Raw genomic sequence first — 24,327 nt, 5'->3', positions numbered from 1 at the left:
TTATCCGATTAATGATTTTATTTTAAAAAAAAATATATCACAAATAATGTATAAGAATTATATGATTTTTTTATTTTATATCATTATATAATATAATATTATAAAAATATTATATTATTTTAAAGAAAATTATTATATTATAATTAGGGCTGCTTGGCACACGACAGGGACATATGACCCAGCTTGGGTCGCTCTTTGAAAACGCGACCCCAATGGGGTTTTTTCAAGCTTGGGTCGCTGTTTCAAAGCGCGACCCGTGCTGTAAAAAAATTTCTGTTCGGGTCGCTGTTTCTCGGTTGATTTAGACTGGTTAGTTTTGAAAGCTCGAAAAAAAACTGGTTACTTTTGAAAAGTGGTTGAACAAAGTGGTTAGAAATGAGAGGGAGCTCAATACCAAGTAACCAACAACAGCGTTGGGGGTACATGAATCTAACATTTATTTGTAACAGGCAATTGAGGTCACATCAATATGGTAGCCGTGTTCACATTTAACTGGCCATAAATACTGCAGGAAGCTTCTGTAAAACTAAAACTAGGGTTGCAGTTGACCTAACGTGTGGTTTGTGACGTCGCTCCGCAGCTAGGTTACAGTTCTTAAATATAACATGGTTGTTAGAATGTGAGAAGATAATACAGATTAATAAGAGTCTATATCACAAACGCGCATGTGAAAATCCACGAGCCGATACATTTTCTATAACGATAGACCGTAGACGAAGACGACGAGAAGCTAATATGCTTACAAAATATTTAATTCATAGTGTTATTTTATATAATATATATTCCTCAACAGTCGGATCTCAAAAATTCTCATCGATAAATTACATAAATTCAAGTATGGGATGCTATTTTGTTGTTCCTCCTTAGTCCTCAGTCAAAAAGGTGATTTAATGGAAAAAAGGTAAGAAAGATGTGTATAGTGACGAGATCAACTAATATTTAATATATAAAATGAGTGTAATGTGGTAAAATAATGGGATCAATTAATATTTAATATATAAAATATATATCATGTATTTTTAGATTTTTTATGTTCTGCTTGATTGGATTAAAACAAGTATAAAGTAAATAGAATATAATTTAAATTATGTTATTAATAATTATTTATAAATTTCATTATTTTCTCTATTTCATTCGTTATATCCTATATTAAAACCACATGCCTAATTGTAGAAGATTTTTGCGGGAGTATTTTAGACCTAGACCATGATATGAAAGGTACTTCTACAAATTTAGGAGTGTTGCCCCCATCGGTCCTACATATTTAGGAGTGTCGCCTATGATTAGTGTTGCAATTATAGTCTAGTTCTCCCTTCGTCCCTTTGAATTCTATACACTTTCTTTTTCGGAATGTTCCATTTACTATACATTTCAAAACTTCCCCAAAATAGTAAACTTTTATAATATAAAAATCTCAACAACCCACTAACTTCATCTACTTTTCCCGATCTATCACTTAAATATTAATGGACCCCACCACTTTACCTACTTTTCTTTCCCTTTCTCATTACTTTATACTCCCTCCGTTTCAATTTAAATGTCCACTTTGAAAAAAAAATTATGTTTCAAATCACTTGTCCACTTCAACTTTCAACGCAAAATTATATTTCCAAAGTCAATTTTACTCCGCATATTTATATTTCCTAGATCAATCTCGCACCACATGTTATGATCATTTAATGCAATTAATATGTGAACAACTACTTTTCTTAAACTGTGTGATTTTTTGAAAGTGGACATCTAATTTGAAACGGAGGGAGTATTACTTTATACACTTTTCTTAGTCTCCGTGCCCAATACAAATGTATACTCCCTCCGTCCCCCTCATTTGTTTACATTGGGGGACGGGGGCTCGGCACGCATTCTAATGCTCTCGTAAAACGTAGTTCGATAAATTATTTTGAACTTTTTTTCTTTTGAATAAAAATTTGACGTTTATATTTTTATACAAAAAAGAAAAAAAATTAAAAATAACTTATAGAAGTATGTTTTATATGCGCCTTAAAATGCGTGTCGAGTAGTGTGAAAAAACTGTAAACAAATTAGGGGGACAGAGGGAGTATATCTCAAAAGGACGGAGGGAGTATTCATTTTCCTTCTTTTTGATGAAATTATAGTTTAATATTCTAAATATGCTATTCGCTTAAGTGTTGCAAGAAAATCATGATTTGTCACATAAACGTTATGCATCTGTTAGAATAAGCAACACTTAGTCCATCTATCTTTGTAGATACTTAAAAGTGTCGTATTTGTACCAAAACCAACATTCACCAGCATAATACCGGAAAGTGTTGTCATTTCTATGTGTTTATTTAAGTCAACAATTACAGATAAACTACATTTCATATTATCTTATTATGATTATAATGACTTGGACTAATAATTGAGTTAAATCTCACCTTTCGGGTAATAAAACAGAGGGACCATGAGCTGTATAACATTGAGCTTTTCTATACAGTACGTGACTGTTTCGTATCAAGAACAAGAAGGCATGTATGTTATATGATCAATATTTATTTTTCCAATCACTTCTTTGAAATCCTTGCCTCTCGATTTTTATTATAAACTAATTACAACTTAACACTAGGCTCTTAAGAAATAATTCGAAATATATCAATTTACGTTGTTAATCACGAGCTAAATAACGTCACATAAAAACTATTCAACGTCACCCCAGATGCATCAGATGAGAAAAACTGGAGGTAAGCACCAAGAAGGCCTTTATAAGATGATGAGCTCTCCTTGTTCAGCTCACTGCAACTTCACTTCTGAGAGTCTCTCCTTAAAATTATAATAAACAGACAAAAGACAAAACAAAAAATGGGAGAGAAGAGAGGGAGCATTGCCTTCTTCACAACCTATCGCCCACCCGTGGCTCTGGACATTTACTCCTGTCCGTTGCCTCCCAAGTCACCACACGAAGAACTTAGCATGACCGACGGAGAGTCGTTCAATTACGATGGTCATTCCATTACCCCCGCGGCTCTCAAACTCATTATCAAGCGTCCGAAGCTGATTCCCGAAGGAATCAAGGATGCCGATGTAGATAATGGCAGTGTCTCGGGTATAGTGTTTGTTTCCGAACGAGATGACCTGGAAACACTTCAAATTGCTATTCACAATTCTGCATCTCGTAAAGCTGTTACTACGAAAGTCTTCAGTTTCGAGGATGTTTATCCTCGATCAGACGGCGTTCGCATGGAGGACAGCCCTTGCGTAGCTGGTGCTAAACGCGATACTCTCGTCTATATTTCCACCAAGGAGCCTGCTCCGCGTCGTCGTCAGCCCTGGACCGTGGTTTACAGAACTCATCTCAAGACTGGAGAAACCGGCCGACTTACACCATCATGTAAGCTTAATTCAATTTTTCCGTTTTTATAAATCATCAAATTTGTTTCAACTCAACAAAAATATTTAAATAAACTGAAACTTGCTGAATTTCTTAATAATTTGCAGTGCAAGCTGATTTAAGCCCCTCTGTGTCACCGTCTGGAAAGAGGATAGCCGTGGCGTCGTACCAGAGGAAGGCCGGTTGGGCTGGGGAGATCCAAGATTTGCAAACCTCTATATATGTGATGAATGTAGAGAAGCCATTCAACCGCAAATTGGTTGTGGAGAATGGTGGCTGGCCGACTTGGGGGAGTGAAGGTGTCCTGTTTTTTCACCGGAAGGTTGATGCCTTTTGGGCAGTTTTCCGTGTTGAATTTGGTGACTCGTACATTTCAGAACCCATTCGTGTAACTCCAGACAAGTCAAATGCCATGACCCCTCTAGCCATCGATTCTACCACTGTGGCTGTGTCCATGATTCGTGATTTGGCAAAATTCGGTATTGATCGCACACCAGAGCACTACCGTCACATTATAGTATTTGATTCGAATACTAAGAAACCAGTGATGGATGTCACTCAAGTAACGAAACCTCTAGCAGATCATTTCAACCCCTTCTTGATAATGGATGCTAAAACCAATACCAAGCGCATCGGATATCATCGTGTCAACACTGGCCTTATTAAGGTACAAAATAAAAACAATCACCAGTATAAGTTATTTATCTTAGCTGCTACCCTTTGTTTCGTATAAGAATATAATAGTTGTTACATCTGAATTCCAGCCTGGAGAAAATATAGAAAGACAGTTCCGTAAGATTGAGTCCCCGGTTCCTGATGTAGGACTGTTCAGGTTGTCCGGAGCATTTCCAACATTTTCCAACGACGGCAAGAAGGTTGCATTCGTTGACAATGAGTTCAAGTCTGTCTGGGTCGCTGATGAAAAAGGCTTGCGGATGGTTTTTGAGGTACACATATTGTAGCTCTATGGATTATTAACGTCTGTAAACTGCAATTTAATTTAAACTCTATGGTTTTCTCTCTGTGTAGATGGATGGACCGGGCAAAATCTTTTCCCCTGTGTGGAACCAGAACAAGGATTTGGATATCCTGTACGTGTGTATTGGACCGGCTTTTTCAGCTGATCAGTTATTAGAAATACATCGCATCCCAAACGCTTCCAGAGGAAGACAACATGCTCAACTCCTCACCGATGGTTTCAATAATGCTTTCCCTTCCTCTAATCCTGAGGGTACTGTAGAAAATATGCAGAATCATGTTGTTGGTATAGAATAGCTTTTTCATATATCAATCTATTGAAGGGAGGCTCCTATTTATACACAAACAATCTAGAGAAATCAGGAGCTAATTACACAAATTCAGCCTAAAGAAATATTCTGTTCCTTTAATTATGGAACAAATATGGCTATTTCCTACACTCCCCCTCAAGTTGGGCAGTCGGTGCTCCAATGCCCAACTTGCGTAAAGTCTCTTCGAAGGCTTTAGTATTGACCGCTTTTGTCAGGATATCAGCTAATTGATCCTTTGATCGAACAAACGGAAGTTTAATTGTCTTATCTTCCAATCTGTCCTTGATGAAATGTCGGTCTATCTCAACATGCTTCGTTCTGTCATGCTGGACCGGATTTTCTGAGATTTTTATAGCTGCCTTATTGTCACAAAACAACTTACATGCTGTTTTCTGTGGAAAACCAAGCTCATTCATGAGTTTCTGAATCCATAGGATTTCAGTTATTCCTTTTGCTATTCCTCTGAATTCTGCCTCTGCACTTGACAAGGCCACAACCTTTTGTTTTTTACTTCTCCAGGTGACCAAGTTACCACCTACTAGAGTAAAGTACCCAGAAGTAGATTTCCTGCCGTCACGATCTCCTGCCCAGTCTGCATCTGTGTAGGCAATTAGATCCAGATGATCATTTTTGGCGAAGTAAATTCCCGTGCTACTTGTACCCTTTAAGTACCTCAAAATTCTCATTAATGCTGTCATGTGTTGTATTTGTGGGAGATGCATGAACCTGCTCACCACTCCTACAGCGTAAGCTATGTCAGGTCTTGTGTGAGCTAAGTAAATGAGTTTTCCCACAATCTTCTGATATTGCTCTCTTTTAGCCAGTTTTGCTCCTTCATGAATTTGAAGACCATGATTAGCAACGATCGGTGTCTCAGCTGGTTTACAGTATAGCATTCCTGTTTCTGTTAAAAGATCAAGGATATATTTTTCCTGGTGAATGAAGATTCCTTGTTTTGACCTGAGAACTTCTATGCCAAGAAAGTACTTGAGAATCCCCAAATCTTTCATCTCAAATTCTTGAAACAGTTTTGCCTTTAAGTCAGTGATCTCTTTCTCGTCATTTCCGGTGATAATCATATCATCCACATAAATTATCAAGCAAGTGATTTTATCTCTAACCCTCTTCAAGAACAGAGTGTGATCTGAGTTGCTTTGCTTGTACCCAAACTTCTTCATAGCTTTTGTGAATCTTCCGAACCATGCCCTAGGAGACTGTTTTAGGCCATAAAGTGCTTTTATCAGTTTGCACCCTTCTCCATCTCCAAATTCCTGAGAATACCCTGGTGGTGCCTCCATATATATTTCTTCCTCAATACTTCCGTGAAGAAAGGCATTTTTTACATCAAATTGATATATAGGCCACTCCTTGTTTGCTGCTATTGAGAGTAAGACCCGTATTGTATCAATCTTGGCTACAGGAGAGAAAGTCTCAGAGTAGTCAATTCCATATGTCTGGGTATATCCTTTAGCCACTAGTCGTGCCTTGTATCTCTCAATAGTTCCATCTGCTCGGTATTTGATAGAGAATACCCATCTGCAACCCACTTTTTTCTTCCCTTTTGGTAGGATGCATTTTTCCCATGTTTTGTTTTTCTGTAGAGCTGAATACTCATCCTCCATAGCTTGTTTCCACTTTTCATCTCCAAGGGCTTCCTCCACTGTTTTGGGAATGTCAGTGGAGTATAAAGAAGCGGTAAAAGCCATGGCTGTGCTGGACAAGTTCTCATCGCTGATTCTCTCTACAGGATATTTAGACCGTTGGGCCTCATACTCTGGATCATACCGTCTCGGTGGAACTCCTCTTGTACTTCTCGGAGGTAACTGATACCTGTTTGGAGCACTACCACTAGGAATAGTATTAGTTTCAGTAATAATATCAGTTTCAGGGTTCTCAGAGCCGACCTCTGCTGAGGAGAGATCATCAGAAGGATGCTCATCAGACGGAACTGGAATGGTCGGAACTGGAGTGGATAGTAGAGGAGATACTGATGTTTCAGGAGCAACATCGGTGGTATTGCCTACTTGTGTTGTAGGATCTGGATTCATCACTTCCGGATATGTTAGCCAGCTAAGGTCATCACTCAAACTCTCCCCCTGAGGACTAAGCTGGGTATAGTAGTAAGACTGTTCAAAGAACTCACAGTCTAAAGTAGTGTAGATTTTGTCCTGGATGGGGTCATAACATCGATACCCCTTTTGATTAACCCCATACCCAAGAAAGACACATTTAACAGCTCTGGGTTCTAGTTTGGTGCGTACTCTTTTTTGAAGATGAACATAGACAATACATCCAAAGACTCGAGGAGGTAAGGAATGTGAGGATGGAATTGAGACATGTGTCTCAAGAATATTGAGAGGTGTGTCATAATTGAGGGGTTTTGTGGGAAGGCGGTTAGTGAGATAGGTAGCAGTAGCAATAGCTTCGGGCCAGAAGTGGACAGGAACATGAGATTCGATCATAAGGGCTCGGGTGATTTCGAGAAGAGTTCTGTTTTTTCGCTCAGCTATACCATTCTGTTGAGGTGTGTAAGGGCAGGTAGTTTGGTGGAGGAGACCATGGTCAGTAATAAATTGTTTCATGTTCAAGGTAACGTATTCCCCCCCATTGTCAGATCGTAAAATTTTTGGTTGAGCTCTAAACTGAGTGCAAATCATGTGGTAGAATTTAACAAAGACATCAAACATTTCAGACTTGTGTTTTAAAAAATACACCCAACTCATACGAGTACAATCATCCACAAATAAAACAAAATATGAAAAATTATGAAAGGTAAAATCTGGAGCTGGTCCCCATACATCCGAATGAATCAAGGCAAATGGTTGAGTACTATGAGTCACACTAGGATAATATGAGTGCTTATGGCTTTTAGCTAGAACACATGCTTCACAATTCAAATCTACGGCAATATTCTTTAAAGAGGGAAATAATCGTTTGAGATAACCTATGGAGGGGTGACCTAGCCGACGGTGCCACATCCAGAGTTGATGTTCTGGTGATCCATGAACAAGCAAAGCGTTACCGTTTTGAGTCACTTCATTCACATAGTATAATCCTCCTCGTTCAGTACCATTCCCAATGATCCTTCCCGTCTGAGCATCCTGCACAACACAACCAGATGATGTCATGAGAACAGTACAGTTAAGTTCTCTAGTTAACTGGCTAACAGATAAAAGCTTATGAGTAAGATTAGGAATTAAGAGGCAGTTCTGTAAATGGATATTAGAGGTAACATCCACAGTTCCGGCCTGGGTAATGGGTATATATTCTTCGTTTGCAGTTTGGATTTGGGTACGATGAGTGTTGCTGGAAGACACAATATCAGAAGAATCATATGTCATTGTGTCGGTGGCCCCACAATCAAAAATCCATGGATTGGATATTTGGTTGCACAAGAGGCCCACAGAAATTTGATTGCCGATGACTTTACTTTCACGGACTGTACCTGTTGCTTGATCTGAATGTAGCGCTGTTGTGAGGGGAATGTTGCTGTTAGCATCTGGGCCACCTACAGCTAGGTTGGCCTTGCCGTCGGTCTTCTTCTTCTGCTTCAGGTCGTCCCACCATTCTGGATACCCAATGATTTTGAAACATCCCTCCTTGGTGTGTTTCGTACCACCACAATGACTGCACTTGAGCTGGGTTTTATCCTCTCGTCGGAATGACGAGGATTCTGACCTGCGTTTCACGAGAAGCCCACTACCAATCTCTGATGGTTCTCGTCCCAATGACGAGTCGCTGGCCATTATGCCGCGACGTGCAATCTCCCGTCGTATAGACGCGTAGGCTGCGTCTAGGGTGGGTAGTGGATCTTGATACAATATATCCCTCTTTTCTTTGTCTAGAGTATCACTCACTCCGGCCAGAAATTGGTACAATCTTTGTCTTTGTATGAAGGAATTAAATGAAGTATTGTCCTCTGCACACTTCATGGGGTTGGGCATTCTCCTGTCTATTTCCTTCCACAGAGTGTTTAGTTTACTGAAATAAACTTCTATAGTGTCCTTTCCTTGTCTCATAGTTGCTGCCTTTGAGCTTAGATCATAGATCTGGAGTTCGTCTCTCCCACTGCTAAGGAGAGTTTCAATTCCCTTCCATAGTTCTCGGGCAGTCTTGTAATCCAGAAATTGGTTCACAAGATCTCCATCAATGTTTTCAATGATCCAAGACAAGACGGTTGAGTCCTTTTGAGCCCACTGTTGGTACTCGGGGTCATTTTGTGGAACGGGATTGGCTGTGATATGGTTGAGCCTTCCTCGACCACCAATAGCAATATGCATTAATTTGCACCATTTGGTGTAATTAGTGAAATTCAGTTTCTCGGCAACACGTACCGTTTGTGGTATTCCGGTTTCTGGGAGGTTTGAAGTTTTGTGTAGTTTCTGAAATAATTGGAACATTTGTTCCATTTGTTCCATAGAGACTAATTGTGTTTCGGGTGAGTGGGTTGTGTTTTCTGATTGATCAGACATTGTGGGTAAGAATATAGTAGATGATGAGAACCAGAAAAAACAAATCGAACCTTAGGGCTCTGATGCCATGTAGAAAATATGCAGAATCATGTTGTTGGTATAGAATAGCTTTTTCATATATCAATCTATTGAAGGGAGGCTCCTATTTATACACAAACAATCTAGAGAAATCAGGAGCTAATTACACAAATTCAGCCTAAAGAAATATTCTGTTCCTTTAATTATGGAACAAATATGGCTATTTCCTACAGGTACCACCCGAATTCTTACTTTTTATCATTCGTTACATAATTTTCAATAGGCCTTAAAGTATTTATAACTCTCTATCATTGAAAATTGAGTAGTGTAGTAGTAATAACAAAACTTTGTGAAGCCTACCAATTTATATGGATCGATTTGTTGAAAATGGCTACAGGTACACAATTGGTTTTTCGTTCTACAAGAGATCATCCTATTGATTCTAGTAAACCTGGAACGGAAAGGAATGATTTCAAGAATCTATACATAATGGAGGATGCAGAGGAAGGAGATTTTGGTGAAGGGAAAATAACGAGGCTGACAGAAGGGGATTGGGTTGACACACATTGCCAATGGTCCCCGAGTGGAGAGTGGATTGTATTTTCTTCCACTCGCGACAAGCCCAAAACAGCGCCACTCAAGGACAATAAGCTTGATTCAGGGTATTTTGCAGTGTATCTAGTGAACCCCAAGCATAAGGACGTGGTGGTACGAGTTTTTGGAAGTGCAGATGATCTTGCAGGGCATGTGAACCATCCATTCTTCAGTCCAGATGGAAGGAGCATTGTTGTCACCGCGGATCTTGCTGGTATTTCTGTCGATCCCATCTCATTGCCTCTTGTGGAGCACTCGGTCAGGGCCTATGGAGATATTTTCAGTGTGGACATTGACAAGGATGACATTAAGAAGAACGAGAATGTGAAGAATTTCAAACGCATCACACACACTAGATATGAGAATTCTACGGCCACTTGGACAATGTTCTCAACCGATGACCCAAATGCATCATGGAATCTGCAATTCAGCGAAGAATACACTCCAGCTTGTCCTCATGCACCGGCTAGTGGAGCTGAAAGTTGGCACATGAGTGGCCACCTCTGCATCCCAAAACGTTGTTGCTGATTGCGCGCAACAACGTTTTTCTCAATCTCCTGCAGTTTCATCCAGTACTTCAATAATTTTCAGTTTCATGTTGAATTCATTTGAATAATATGTAATGCAATCTCAATGTAATAGCTACGTACGGCTATTCATGTTTCATTTCTGTAATTCAGTGCTTGTTTCGATATATCATGTATGCAATATTTACACTTTGTTATTATCAGGAAAAAACTCAGTGCTGATTGATCTGCCGTCGGAAATTAAATACAACACAATATTTGAGATTAAAGAGAGTAAAAAACTTGTACTTCATCTTTTCAGACACGCAGGAGAAACACACATCAAAAGAAAGCTTCCTATGATTGACGGGTGCGCATGATCTTTGCCTTGGCAAAATCATTATCAGATGTTAGCCTTCTTTGCCTTCTTTAAAAGAAATGAAAAATATTTGTAAAGCTAATAGCTAAAATCCAGAAGCCATATGTCAACCCACATATAGGTACACCAAGTCAATGTGTCATATAAAAAAATAGTGGGAGTAACTACCATTGTGAGATCTTGGGTTGAATGCTTATACAGAAAATGACAAGTTCGATTTATTAGAGAATCAGAATGAATGGAAAATTCGATTTAAATGAAAAAATATATATTTTTAAATTATATATATATATGTATTACAAATAATTTTTATAATAAATTTTTATAAATTTAGAGTTATGATAATTAGCAAAAAAATTATAAACTAAAATTTTTTTTGATAATAATGAAGATAAAATAATATTAAAAATGATAAATTAATTTTATAAAAACTAAGTATAATAGTGATGTTTAATTTGTACTACAGGAACTAATTTTAATTTATAATAATATAAAATTATTGAAAAATAATTGAAAGCTTGTACATATGAATATAGAGATAAAAGACTTATATGAGTTAAGTTCTATGGAGTACATAAAAACATTGGAGTATTGGAGTACAAGTTTTAATTTTTTAGTTTAATCATAAATAATATATTTGATTATACAAATTTATATACAATCTATCATTTATAAGTTGTCTTGCAAATAATTGTCTATCAATCTTTAATATCCTTCAACTTTAACAAGTATTAACATTATTGTTCTGCTTATTAGTTATATTGCAGAACATAGAGTCTTGTAATTTATAAAAGTCATTATTCTACCTTTTGATTACAATGTTTATGTTGTGTAGAACATAATGTGCAGGTTATTAAATGTTTACGAATATTATTGAACAAAAAAATTGAAATTTAGATGAATAGATTACATTTTATCCAACTTTGTACTCCAATACTCCAATATATTGTGTACTCCATTGAACTTTACTCATTTAAGTATATAATATAAACATTGGTGATTACAAGTAATACTCCCTCCGTCCATTTTTAGTTGTCACATTTCTATTGTTATTGGTCAAATTGACCAACTTTTAACCAAAAATTATAAGTTACTTTTTCATTATTTTAAAAAACTGAAAATTACATGTTAAAGTAGATTAAAAGTTAATTCTGGTGACATATTTTTTCTATTTTTTCAATTGATAAAGGCCCTGTTTGGAAGTTAGAGGTTTGACCACTAAAATAAGCTAATAGTAGTGTTTGGTAGTTAGCGGATTGAAACAGAGGTTTGATCCAAAAAGCTAATTTTGAAAAAGCTACTTTGAGGAGTTTTTGGATTAGCGGTTTTGGTTTGTGTTGGAAAAAGCTAATCAATCAGCTATTTATCAAACAGTTTTGTGAGAAATAACTAATTCAATCCGCTAGTCAAAACATGTAATTCAATCGGCTAGTCAAAACAACTAATTTGATCTGTTAACAGCTAACCGCTAATTACCAAATAAGACCAAAATATTAATAAATTTCAGTCAAATTTTGGTCAATTTTGACCGCCACGACACCAAAAGTGATAACTAAAAAGGGACGGAGGAATTACAGTCAAACTTTAGTCAATTTGACCGGCACAAAACCGAGGGTCACAACTAAAAAGGGACGGAGGAATTACATTTTTATATATTGTGGTTTGAACTGGCTTCTATTACGACAAACTGTAAATCATACCGTACGATTTGTTAAAATTTCAACTCGCAATCGCATCAAGAGAAATAAAAATCCTGTTTTATGGTGCGGTGCAGAGCGATGTTGATGAACTCCTCTACAGCTCTGCAGTAGAGAATTATGAATGCATATCACTGCGATACGTTTTATCTTTTGTCCTTGATCCTGTATTTGAATTAGCTGTTGGGCATGAATGTTTCAAGTTGTCATGTATAGTAATAAAGGAGACTGCCATAGCTCTTTATTTTGAGATCAAGACTATTAAATTTGACTAAACTCGCTTTTACTGAATGTGAAAGTGAGTGTGGCCCTTAGAGGATTCATGCTCCAAAAATCATGGCGTTCCTACTTGCACAATTAGCACTATGCATTCAGAGCATCAATGTACTGGAATCACACATCCTGATCATTTTTTAAATCTCAGTTCAATGAATCGCCAGTTTTATGAAACAAATTATTAAGAAAAATTCAACAAATGATATAGTAGCTAGAAAAATTTATCGGAATCTTGAAATCACCTTATCATTTACGCAAGCCTGGCGAGGAAAAGAACGGGTAATTACTATTTTTCAAGAGCTGACTAAAAGAAGATATTATCACCTTCTTCCACGATAGCGTGACAAAATAAGACGAACCAAATATGGGCATCAACATGTAGTACAGAACATGCATCTATGACGTGTATAGTGACATATGGAGGAAATAGATTAGACGGGCTAGCTTTTCGCGTCGGTTAAATTTGAAATGCCATTCCAAAACTTTAGGCGACATTTCAAATTGTGATGCAAGAAAGTTTGATAATTCGACTCATATTTAATTATAGATAGGTCGGTAAAAGAAATGTCGTTATATCACATATGGTTTGGTAGCATAAAGTATTGTGATTACAGTCCTTAATTATAGAAAAGCACTGTTATTTTAGTGATCAATAGATTATCGAATATTAGAAGTCTTAAAAAAGTACATAGGAAAAAAAAAAACCTGATTTATATTCTAAATATGTGACATTCTCTCCAAAAGATTATATGCTACCGGACAGTTTCTGAAATTCACCAGATTATATTAAAAATATTCAATACAATTCGAAAATTACGAAATCTTTAAGAATTTGCATCCTAAGTCTGAATTTTGTCCGTTTAAAATCTATAATGTGAACCATCCCCACTATATAAGTTGTGAAAACAATTAAAAATATCAATTACCGAAGACTTATATATTAAATTCTACATTGTCCCTTCACACGGCGACTCGCTGGGAAGCTTGGCCCTTCACTGTTTCTTAGATTTATCGTCGATTGTTATTTCAGTGGTCAATAAGAGCAAGTTGCTTCTGGTTGCACGTCGGTATTGAGGAGTCAACTGTACAAATTTGGCATTTATTTTTGTATTAATATTAAATAATGAAGATCGAGACGAAACCTGGTTGTTAGATATATAGGTTTGAAGTAAGGGATTTTCTATGGTGTGCCCAAGGGTACACAATAATCCCTAATTCCAATAAAAATAACTCATTTTGATTGGTGGATAAATAATAAATGATAATGGTCCTCCTGCATTCACATCAACTCCACCAATCAAAACAAGCCATTTTTATAGAATTTAGTGTTTAATGTGCGCCCTGGGCGCACACATTAGAAAGACCGTTGAAGTAATGAACTAATGACGTAAGAGTACTCCATATCTGTGATGTAAACACGTTCATTTATACTCTCCGCACCTAACTATTAACTTCGATACCAAGTCTTTCGATTCCTGCAAGGTCTACTTCAATTGGCATAGAGTGTTGTTAGAGATTATAATGAAATGCTTCTTCCATTTCATTTTATATGGATCAATTTTTCTTATTAAAAATCAAATATTCATTTTCTAAAAATTCTCCTAGTCTAAGAAAATTGTATAAAACGGGATATAATTATATAAAAATTAATTCATAACAAAATTACTGAAACTAATTAATCTTATTAGTCTGTGATTCACTTGATTAATCAGAAGTAAACTCATAGCTGGAATAATTATAATTTTGTTCAAAACATTGACGAAGAAGACTCTGAGAATAGAATGTGCAATACAATATTTAAGTCGTTACTCTCTATTTAACGTTATGATCAGCAGCTCAGACAGTGAAATATCAGATGGAGTATACGATTAAGCTTATTATATTTGACGATATTAATTCCATTATTAATATTCTATTCTGTCCGATCAACACAGCCTGTTGCTAGTTGCTAAACTCTAATTAAACATATCCACAGAATGAGATATATATAACTTGTTGGAAATTTGTCATTTTGAGCACCAATTTGAGTGAGGCTCGGCTACGTGCTCGTGGCGGGTTATGCTTGGATTATGTTCTCCTCCGAGAGAGCTTTCCAATGCATGTTTATTCACTCAAAACGACTAAGGAATGGATGAGTTGTGATGATCCAAAGTTGCTTCCTTGGTAGTGGAAAAATGGAAAAGAGAACTAGTATCCCACATAGAAAAGAATATGGGCCTTTAATGGGTTTATATAGTAGAACACTCTTGTAGTGTTTAACTTGTGTTAGTGTGTTATGCTCCACCACCTACGTGCGCGCCGGGGGGGTGCAAATTGTGGGATTTCGAGGCAAATCTTGTGGCTTCGCAAGCCTCGGGCTTTTCCGCGTGTGCGACCTGCGGACACGAATGCAGCAAAATCTGGGCCCGAAGAATTACGGACTAGTTTTGCTGAATTTAACTTTCCACTGGGCTTGGGCTCAATTAAATTGACAGAAATTAATTCCGATTTGATTTCGGATTAATTGTTTGGTTTTAAATTAATTCGATTTGATTTCGGATTTAATTTATAACCGTGTGAATTAATTAACGCGTTTTAATTAATTACAAAGCGTAGCGCACAAGTCTTGCATTGCCTATATATATTCATTATACTTTAGGGTTTGCACACACGAAAAATACACAGCCTCTCGCACCAAAACCCTAGCCGCGTCGGTGATAGTTTCAGTTCTTGTTCTTGTTCGTCGAAGGTGCTTACTGCATCGTTCAATCCGTTTTATCCTGGGAGGCGATCGTTCATCACATACGGTGAGGGCGAAATACGCTTTAAGGAGACAGTTACGCACTGGACTCGGATTCCGTTCTTGTATCCTTCGTTTTGCTTTGTCTCCTTACTGGTTTTGTTTTGTCACGCACACACAAACGCACGTATTGTATTATTGGTTTTTCCACAGATTGTATAACAATCTTAAAGCGTACTTCGTATTCTGTTTTACATCTGTGGTTGATCTGATTTGGTTTGTTTGCGTGTTGATTCACAGTATAATGGAGAATGTTAATAATGCTATCCCCACGAGCGGTACGGCTGTTGATCCCAACGCACTGGTTAATCCAGATGGGGGTCAGACGCAGCAGTCGCAGGCTAACCCCAACGCACTGGTTAATCCAGATGGGGGTGTGCCTTCTGGTTCTGGACCTACGCCTGCGGGCTCTGGTTCTGGACCTACACCTGCGGGCTTCGGCTTCGGGACTACGCCTCCGGGCTACGGTTCTGGGACTACGCCTCCGGGCTATGGTCCTGCGGGACAGATGACCTTTGGTCAGTTCAGTGTTCCACTTACACACTGTCCGGCAGGACATGTTCCTCAGCCGATTGGGACTGCTGTGCATACAGCGCCTGTTGCGCCCTTTGCGCCAGCTGTGCCTCATGTGCCTACCTCTCACGCTGAAAGGCCGGAAAAGTTCAACGGAACGAACTTCAAACAGTGGCAGCAGAAGATGTTGTTCTACCTGACCACACTGAATTTGTCTCGCTATCTGAGAGAAGAGACACCTATGCTCACTGCTGAGAGCGATACGCAGGCGGTATTTGCCGTTGATGCATGGAAGCACTCCGACTATATCTGTCGGAACTATGTGCTTAATGGTTTGACTGGCCCGCTGTATGATGTGTACAGTTCGAAGGGCACATCTAAGGACTTATGGGAATCACTTGACCGTAAGTATAAAACCGAAGATGCCGGGGCCAAGAAGTGGATTGTTGGACGCTTTCTTGACTACAAGATGGTGGATTCCAAGACTGTTGACAGTCAGGTGCAAGAGTTGCAGCTGATTATTCATGAGATGCATGCCGAGCGGATGGGTCTCACGGAATCTTTCCAAGTTGCTGCTGTGATAGAGAAGCTGCCTCCTGGATGGAAAGATTTTCAGAACTACCTTAAGCATAAGCGAAAGGAGATGACTATGGAGGATCTGATTGTTAGACTTCGCATTGAAGAAAATAACAGGGGATCCGGAAAGAAGCCTATTGTTGGTGAAAAGGCAAATGTGGTGGAGCATGCACAAAGCTCCAAGTCCAAGAAGACCAGTTCCGGGAAAGGGGCTAAACTGGCACCCAAAGGAGGAGTTTCGAAACCTTCGAAGTTCCAAGGAAAGTGCTTCAATTGTGATAAAGTTGGTCATAGGTCTGCTGACTGCAGGAAGCCTAAGAAGACAAACAAGAAGAAGGAAGCAAACATGGTTGATCATATCTCCAAGGAGATAGGTGATATAGACCTCTGTGCTACGGTCTCTGAGGTGAACCTGGTTGGATCTAATCCGCGAGAATGGTGGATTGATACAGGAGCATCTAGGCATATTTGCTCCGACAAGGCGACTTTCTCTAGCCTTGTAGCTTCTGATGCTGGTGAGAAGCTATACATGGGAAACTCTGCGACTTCTACCATTGAAGGGGAAGGCACGGTGATTCTGAAGATGACCTCTGGGAAGAATCTGACTTTGAAGAATGTACTTTATGTGCCTGATATTCGCAAGAACCTTGTGTCCGGTTCTTTGTTGAGTAAACATGGCTTTCGCATTGTAATAGAGTCAGATAAAGTTGTTTTGTCTAAGAGTGGTATGTATGTAGGCAAGGGCTATGCTAGTGATGGGCTGTTTAAGCTCAATGCAATATCCGTTAAGGAAAATAATGAAATGAAGAATTCTTCTGCTTACTTGCTTGAGTCTCCTAATTTATGGCATGCTAGATTAGGACATGTGAATTATGACACTTTACGAAGATTAAGTGCAAAAGAATACATACCAAAATTAACTATCGATTCAAAACATAAGTGTGAAACTTGTGTTGAGGCAAAATTAACGAGATCATCTTTTAAACGTGTGGAAAGAAACACCAAGGTGCTGGACCTAATACATAGCGATATATGTGATTTAAAATTCGCTCCAACAAGAGGAGGAAATAAGTATTTTATTACATTCATAGATGATTGTAAATACTGCTATGTATATTTGCTGAAAAGCAAAGATGAAGCTATAGATAAATTTAAAATCTATAAGGAAGAAGTCGAGAGACAACAAACTGAGAAAATCAAAAGGATTCGTAGCGATCGTGGAGGTGAATATGTTGAACCTTTTGGGGAATTCTGTTCACAACATGGTATAATCCATGAGGTCACTGCACCATACTCCCCTCAGTCAAATGGAGTGGCTGAGAGGAAGAATCGCACTCTCAAAGAGATGATGAATGCGATGTTGCTAAGCTCTGGACTTCCGCAATCGATGTGGGGGGAAGCCATCTTAAGCGCAAATAATATTTTAAATATTACGATGCGCAAGAATAAGGATGTGAGTCCTTATGAAATGTGGGAGAAAAAGAAACCGAGCTACAAACACCTGAAAGTGTGGGGGTGCCTTGCTAAGGTACTGATCCCTACACCTAAGAAGGTGAAGATTGGTCCGAAAACCGTGGATTGTATCTTCATCGGATATCCTCCGTGTAGTACAGCATATCGGTTTCTTGTGTATGATTCTAAGATTCCTGAGATTCAAAAGAATACGATCATGGAATCAAGAAATGCCTCATTCTTTGAGACTACGTTTCCTTGTAATCCAAGAAACGAGCACCCTACGACATCTAAACGAACTCATGAATCTGTAGATGATGAAAATGAGAATGATGAAAGTGATGATGAAAATGTGGGGGTTGTGAGGAGGAGCAAAAGACAACGAACGGAGAAATCTTTTGGGTCAGACTTCATGACCTATTTGCTCGAAGAAGGTGATCCGAAAACCTACAAGGAAGCAATCACCTCACCTGATGGACCTATGTGGAAAGAGGCCATCAAAAGCGAAATTGATTCTATATTACAGAATCACACTTGGGAATTAGTGGACCTGCCACCTGGTTGTAAAGCACTAGGCAGCAAATGGGTTTTCAAAAAGAAATTGAAACCTGACGGAACCATTGATAAGTATAAGGCCAGACTTGTAATCAAAGGATACAAGCAACAGAAAGGCCTTGATTATTTTGATACGTATTCTCCTGTGACGAGAATCACGTCTATAAGGATGATGTTTGCAATCGCTGCGATGCGAAACTTAACAGTGCATCAGATGGATGTGAAAACAGCTTTTTTAAATGGGGATATAGATGAGGAAATCTATATGGAACAACCTGAAGGGTTTGCTGTCCCTGGGCAAGAAAGGAAAGTCTGTAAATTAGTGAAATCACTATATGGCTTGAAGCAAGCGCCTATGAAATGGCATGAGAAATTTGATGAGGTCGTGTTAGCACACAACTTCAAGATCAACGAATGTGATAGCTGTGCCTATTACAAGGATGACGAGAGCGATTATGTCATGATGACATTGTATGTGGATGATCTACTTATTGCCGGAAGCAATGAAAAAGTGATCAAATCCACAAAGGACATGTTAAAATCAAGATTTGACATGAAAGACATGGGACTCGCAAATGTAATTCTAGGAATCCAAATTTCTAGAACATCAGAGGGTCTCGCACTAAGTCAACCTCATTACGTTGACAAGATCCTTGAGAGGTTTCTTAAGGATGATACTGAGAAAGCTAGGACACCTGTGGATATGACTTTACATCTATCCAAGAATAAAGGTGAGGGGGTCTCTCAGTTGGAGTACTCTAGGATAATTGGAAGTCTGATGTACTTAATGAGTTGTACAAGACCAGACATTGCGTACTCAATTAGCAAGTTGAGTAGGTTCACGAGTAATCCTGGAGATGATCACTGGAAAGCGATCATAAGGGTACTAAGGTACCTAAGGGGAACTCGAGACTATGGATTGCACTATGGCAGATACCCAGCAGTATTAGAAGGATATACTGACGCAAACTGGATATCTAGCAAGAAGGCACTAAAGTCTACGAGTGGCTACGTGTTTACACTAGCTGGAGCAGCAGTATCATGGAAATCCTCCAAGCAAACGGTTATAACTCACTCCACAATGGAAGCTGAGTTTGTGGCTTTAGATAAATGCGCTGAAGAGGCTGAATATCTACGCCAATTTCTGGAGGATATTCCAAGATGGCCGAGGCCTGTGACTGCAATAGGGATACACTGTGATAGTCAATCCGCTATTGGCAGAGCACAGAGCACAATGTATAATGGAAAGTCCCGTCATATACGACGACGACATAGTTCCATTAGACAATTAATCTCAACCGGAATTATCACTATTGACTATATACCGTCAAAGGATAATATTGCGGATCCGCTAACCAAAGGGTTACCAAGAGAAGTGGTTGAGAAATCATCGAGAGGAATGGGTCTTAAGCCTATAGCTTAACGGCATCATGGTGGACACCCAACCATTGCTGACTGGAGATCCCAAGAACTTGGTTCAATGGGACAACTAAATCATGATGACCTAATCACTGTGGGGGTAACCCCTGGCCTGTTCCTATGATGAAGAAACAGTGAGACCCGTAAGGTACGAGGTTAAGCCTTGAGCTTTTAATGATCTTTGGTGAATACATGGAGTGGTACACGCATGGAATTCAGTTGAGTAAACGCGGGTTACTCTATAAGATAAAGATCACCTATGTAGGAGAGAAGTGGGGCCGCTTCAAAGGAGAATTGCAAGGCACAATTCTTTAGAAACTCCCGCAGAACCAGGACGATGTTCCATGGCCAAAATGGACATACTCATGAGAACTGAACAAGTCAGAAAGGATATAGTGATAAGTATATCATCGTTTACACAAACGGTCGAACAGTTCAAGGACAAGCACGTCCACTGTCTACCAGTAAAGTCGATGTGCTTAATCGAGCGAAGGTTCAAGGAGCATTCTCTACCTATCGTATGCTATATCTGATCGCAGAAACTATCACCAAAAGTCAAACCCCGTGTCTGTCTGTCTGGTGTGTGCTACTGAAAATCATCAATCTCACCCATGTGGGGGATTGTTGGAAATTTGTCATTTTGAGCACCAATTTGAGTGAGGCTCGGCTACGTGCTCGTGGCGGGTTATGCTTGGATTATGTTCTCCTCCGAGAGAGCTTTCCAATGCATGTTTATTCACTCAAAACGACTAAGGAATGGATGAGTTGTGATGATCCAAAGTTGCTTCCTTGGTAGTGGAAAAATGGAAAAGAGAACTAGTATCCCACATAGAAAAGAATATGGGCCTTTAATGGGTTTATATAGTAGAACACTCTTGTAGTGTTTAACTTGTGTTAGTGTGTTATGCTCCACCACCTACGTGCGCGCAGGGGGGGTGCAAATTGTGGGATTTCGAGGCAAATCTTGTGGCTTCGCAAGCCTCGGGCTTTTCCGCGTGTGCGACCTGCGGACACGAATGCAGCAAAATCTGGGCCCGAAGAATTACGGACTAGTTTTGCTGAATTTAACTTTCCACTGGGCTTGGGCTCAATTAAATTGACAGAAATTAATTCCGATTTGATTTCGGATTAATTGTTTGGTTTTAAATTAATTCGATTTGATTTCGGATTTAATTTATAACCGTGTGAATTAATTAACGCGTTTTAATTAATTACAAAGCGTAGCGCACAAGTCTTGCATTGCCTATATATATTCATTATAGTTTAGGGTTTGCACACACGAAAAATACACAGCCTCTCGCACCAAAACCCTAGCCGCGTCGGTGATAGTTTCAGTTCTTGTTCTTGTTCGTCGAAGGTGCTTACTGCATCGTTCAATCCGTTTTATCCTGGGAGGCGATCGTTCATCACATACGGTGAGGGCGAAATACGCTTTAAGGAGACAGTTACGCACTGGACTCGGATTCCGTTCTTGTATCCTTCGTTTTGCTTTGTCTCCTTACTGGTTTTGTTTTGTCACGCACACACAAACGCACGTATTGTATTATTGGTTTTTCCACAGATTGTATAACATAACTATCTCTAAATATTTGTAATGGAGTCGTGGTCGTATTCGTATAGGCATGCATGTGAAAGACCAGCACCATGCAGGCTATCGTCATTCTAAAGTCTAAAACAAGCACGCCTCAGCCAGCTAGGTCAGGGCTGACGTCTTTTTTATTTAATTAAGAATTTTAAATTAAACTATTCATTAAATCGTGACGTGCCCAATCTAGGCATCTTAATTTACGTACCAAAATTGAATATTCATGAAACCGTGTCGGCAGAAATTAATGTTGAGACTTAACTGAGAAGTAAGAAATCATCACTGTTTTGAGAACGGATCAACCCTATTCACTTGCATTGATGAGTTATTTCAGTCCCGCCATAAATGTTGACACATTAGTCAGAGACCATGGAATTTTAATACTACTATATACTAAGATTTAAGATCTAATATATGTATAACAGAATTAAAAACGTAAAAAAAATGAATGAGATAATCAAAAAAATGAGGGGTCAGGCATTATCAGAACAAAATAGGAAAGACTTCACGTCCATTGTCACCGATTATATCGATATCTTTTGTCACCTCGAGGAGTATTAGTTTAGGTGTGTTCTGCGCCAGGTACACTTTAACAACTCAAAAGAGGATAAAAAACTCACAACAACTATAGTCTTGTCTTCTTTCAATCTGTTTATTCTATTTTTTCCTCGACTCCCAAAATCAAACAGCTTATTCTAATAAATAAGCACCTTTTTTTACATCAATACCCTTTATTAATAAGCGAAACCACTTTTCGGTGGAACATCGGTACCAAAAGTACCAAAATTTGGTCACTTTCATATTGATTAGGATTTTATAGTCATTGTTATATTATTATTAAAAGACTTTTATATTGAATAGAATTTTATTATTAAAGACCTCAATATTCATTAGGACACTGAAAGACTTCTGTATTGATTAGAATTTTATTATTAAAAACTTCAATATTTATTAGGACAATGTAATATAAATTTTTTATTTAATAACAACAATCATTATAGAATTATGAAAAGATTTTCATATTATTAGGATTTTATACTTATTATTATACATTTTTAGGATTCTATAATTATTATTATACAATTATGAAAAGACTTCTATATTGATTCGGATTTTATAAATAAAAATTTCAATATTGGTTAAGATTATTATACTACTACATAAAAAGACTTCTATGGTGTTTAGGATTTTGTAATATAACATTTATCCTATTCGCACAGTTAAATCTCGCTAACAATTTAACTTATGAAACAGTTCTATAAAATTCATATAAAAAATTGGCTATCATCATATTAATTTTTATTTAACAATTATTACTATTATCAAAAAAAACTTCTATATTTGACAGGATTTTTTATTATAACAATTATCTTACTAATAAAAATATGTTACCAACAAAATTATTTGTTTTAATTTTTTAAAACTCAAATAATTTAATATACGTAACAACTCTATAAATCTTTTATCATACTTCAGAGTTCAAATAAATAGGGAGTTCATATTGATATTAATATAATTCCTATCAATAGAATAATAATGTCAACGAAATTATTCGTTTTAATTTTTAAAATTTATACAATTTAATTTACGAAATAAATTGATAAAACTTCTATCGTATTTCAGAATTAAAGTAAACAAGATTCAATATTGATACCAAATTACCAAAAAAATTGGTCATATATTTTTTAATAAATAATAATTACTATCATTCAATGTTTTTCAGAAGATAGCGATAAAGACGAATAAGGCGGTGGTAACACTGACTTGATGGAAACTTAAAAAAAATAAGTCAGTGTCCATATTACAACATATAATAAAAGAACCAAAACTCCATACATACGTCAAATATTCGTTTTAATTTTTAAAACTCATACACTTTAATTTACGAAACAAATTTATAAAACTTCTATCGTATTTCAGAATTAAAATAAACAAGATTCAATATTGATACCAAAGTACCCAAAAATTTGGTCATATATTTTTTAATAATAATTATTATTATCATTCAATGTTTTCCAGAAGATTGCGATAAAGACGAATAAGGCGGTGGTAACACCGACTTGACAAATGGAAACTTAAAAAAATGAAGTCATTGTCCATATTGCAACATATATAATAAAAGAACCAAAACTCTGGACATACGTCAAATATTCGTTTTAATTTTTAAAACTCATACACTTTAATTTATGAAACAAATCTATAAAAGTTCTATCATATATCAGAATTAAAATAAACAAGATTCGATATTGATACCAAAGTACCAAAAAACTTGATCATTTATTTTTTAATAATAATTATTATTATTATCATTCAGTGTTTTTTAGAAGATTGCGATAAAGACGAATAAGGCGGTGGTAACACTGACTTGACAAATAGAAACTTAAAAAAAAAATTGAAGTCATTGTCCATATTGCCACATATAATAAAAGAACAGAAACTCTAGACATACGTCAAATATTTGTTTTAATATTTAAAACTCATACAATTTAATTTACGAAACAAATTTATAAAATTTCAATCATATTTCAGAATTAAAATAAACAAGATTCGATATTGATACCAAAGTACCAAAAAACTTGGTTATTTATTTTTCAATAATAATAATTATTATCATTTAGTGTTTTTCAGAAGATTACGATAAAGATGAATTAGGCGGTAGCAACACTGACTTGACAAATAGAAACTCAAAGAAAATGAAGTCATTATCCATATTGCAACATATAATAAAAGAAATAAAACTCTAGACATACGTCAAGATATTTGATATCAAATCATTATTCTACTTATGAGTTATATTTTAGAACATATATAATGTTTAGTGATTTATAATATAATTGTTTTATCTTTTGATTGCAACGATTATATTGC

At 37.2% G+C, this 24,327-nt stretch overlaps 1 protein-coding gene across 1 annotated transcript; it reads left to right on the top strand.

The window, feature by feature from the left end:
• Nucleotides 1-2,734: 2,734 nt before the first annotated feature.
• On the top strand, nucleotides 2,735-10,517 carry LOC108205453 (uncharacterized). Its single transcript, XM_017375419.2, has 5 exons — nucleotides 2,735-3,349; nucleotides 3,457-4,016; nucleotides 4,114-4,296; nucleotides 4,379-4,580; nucleotides 9,526-10,517. Exons 1-5 carry the CDS (start codon nucleotides 2,821-2,823, stop codon nucleotides 10,248-10,250), a joined length of 2,199 nt encoding a protein of 732 aa, XP_017230908.1. The 5' UTR covers nucleotides 2,735-2,820; the 3' UTR covers nucleotides 10,251-10,517.
• The last annotated feature ends 13,810 nt before the right edge of the window (nucleotides 10,518-24,327 follow it).

This window comes from Daucus carota, chromosome 1 (assembly GCF_001625215.2).
Source record: "Daucus carota subsp. sativus chromosome 1, DH1 v3.0, whole genome shotgun sequence".
NCBI lineage: Eukaryota > Viridiplantae > Streptophyta > Magnoliopsida > Apiales > Apiaceae > Daucus > Daucus carota.
Note: the sequence above shows the minus strand (reverse complement) of the source record. Positions and strands in the feature narration are given on the sequence as shown.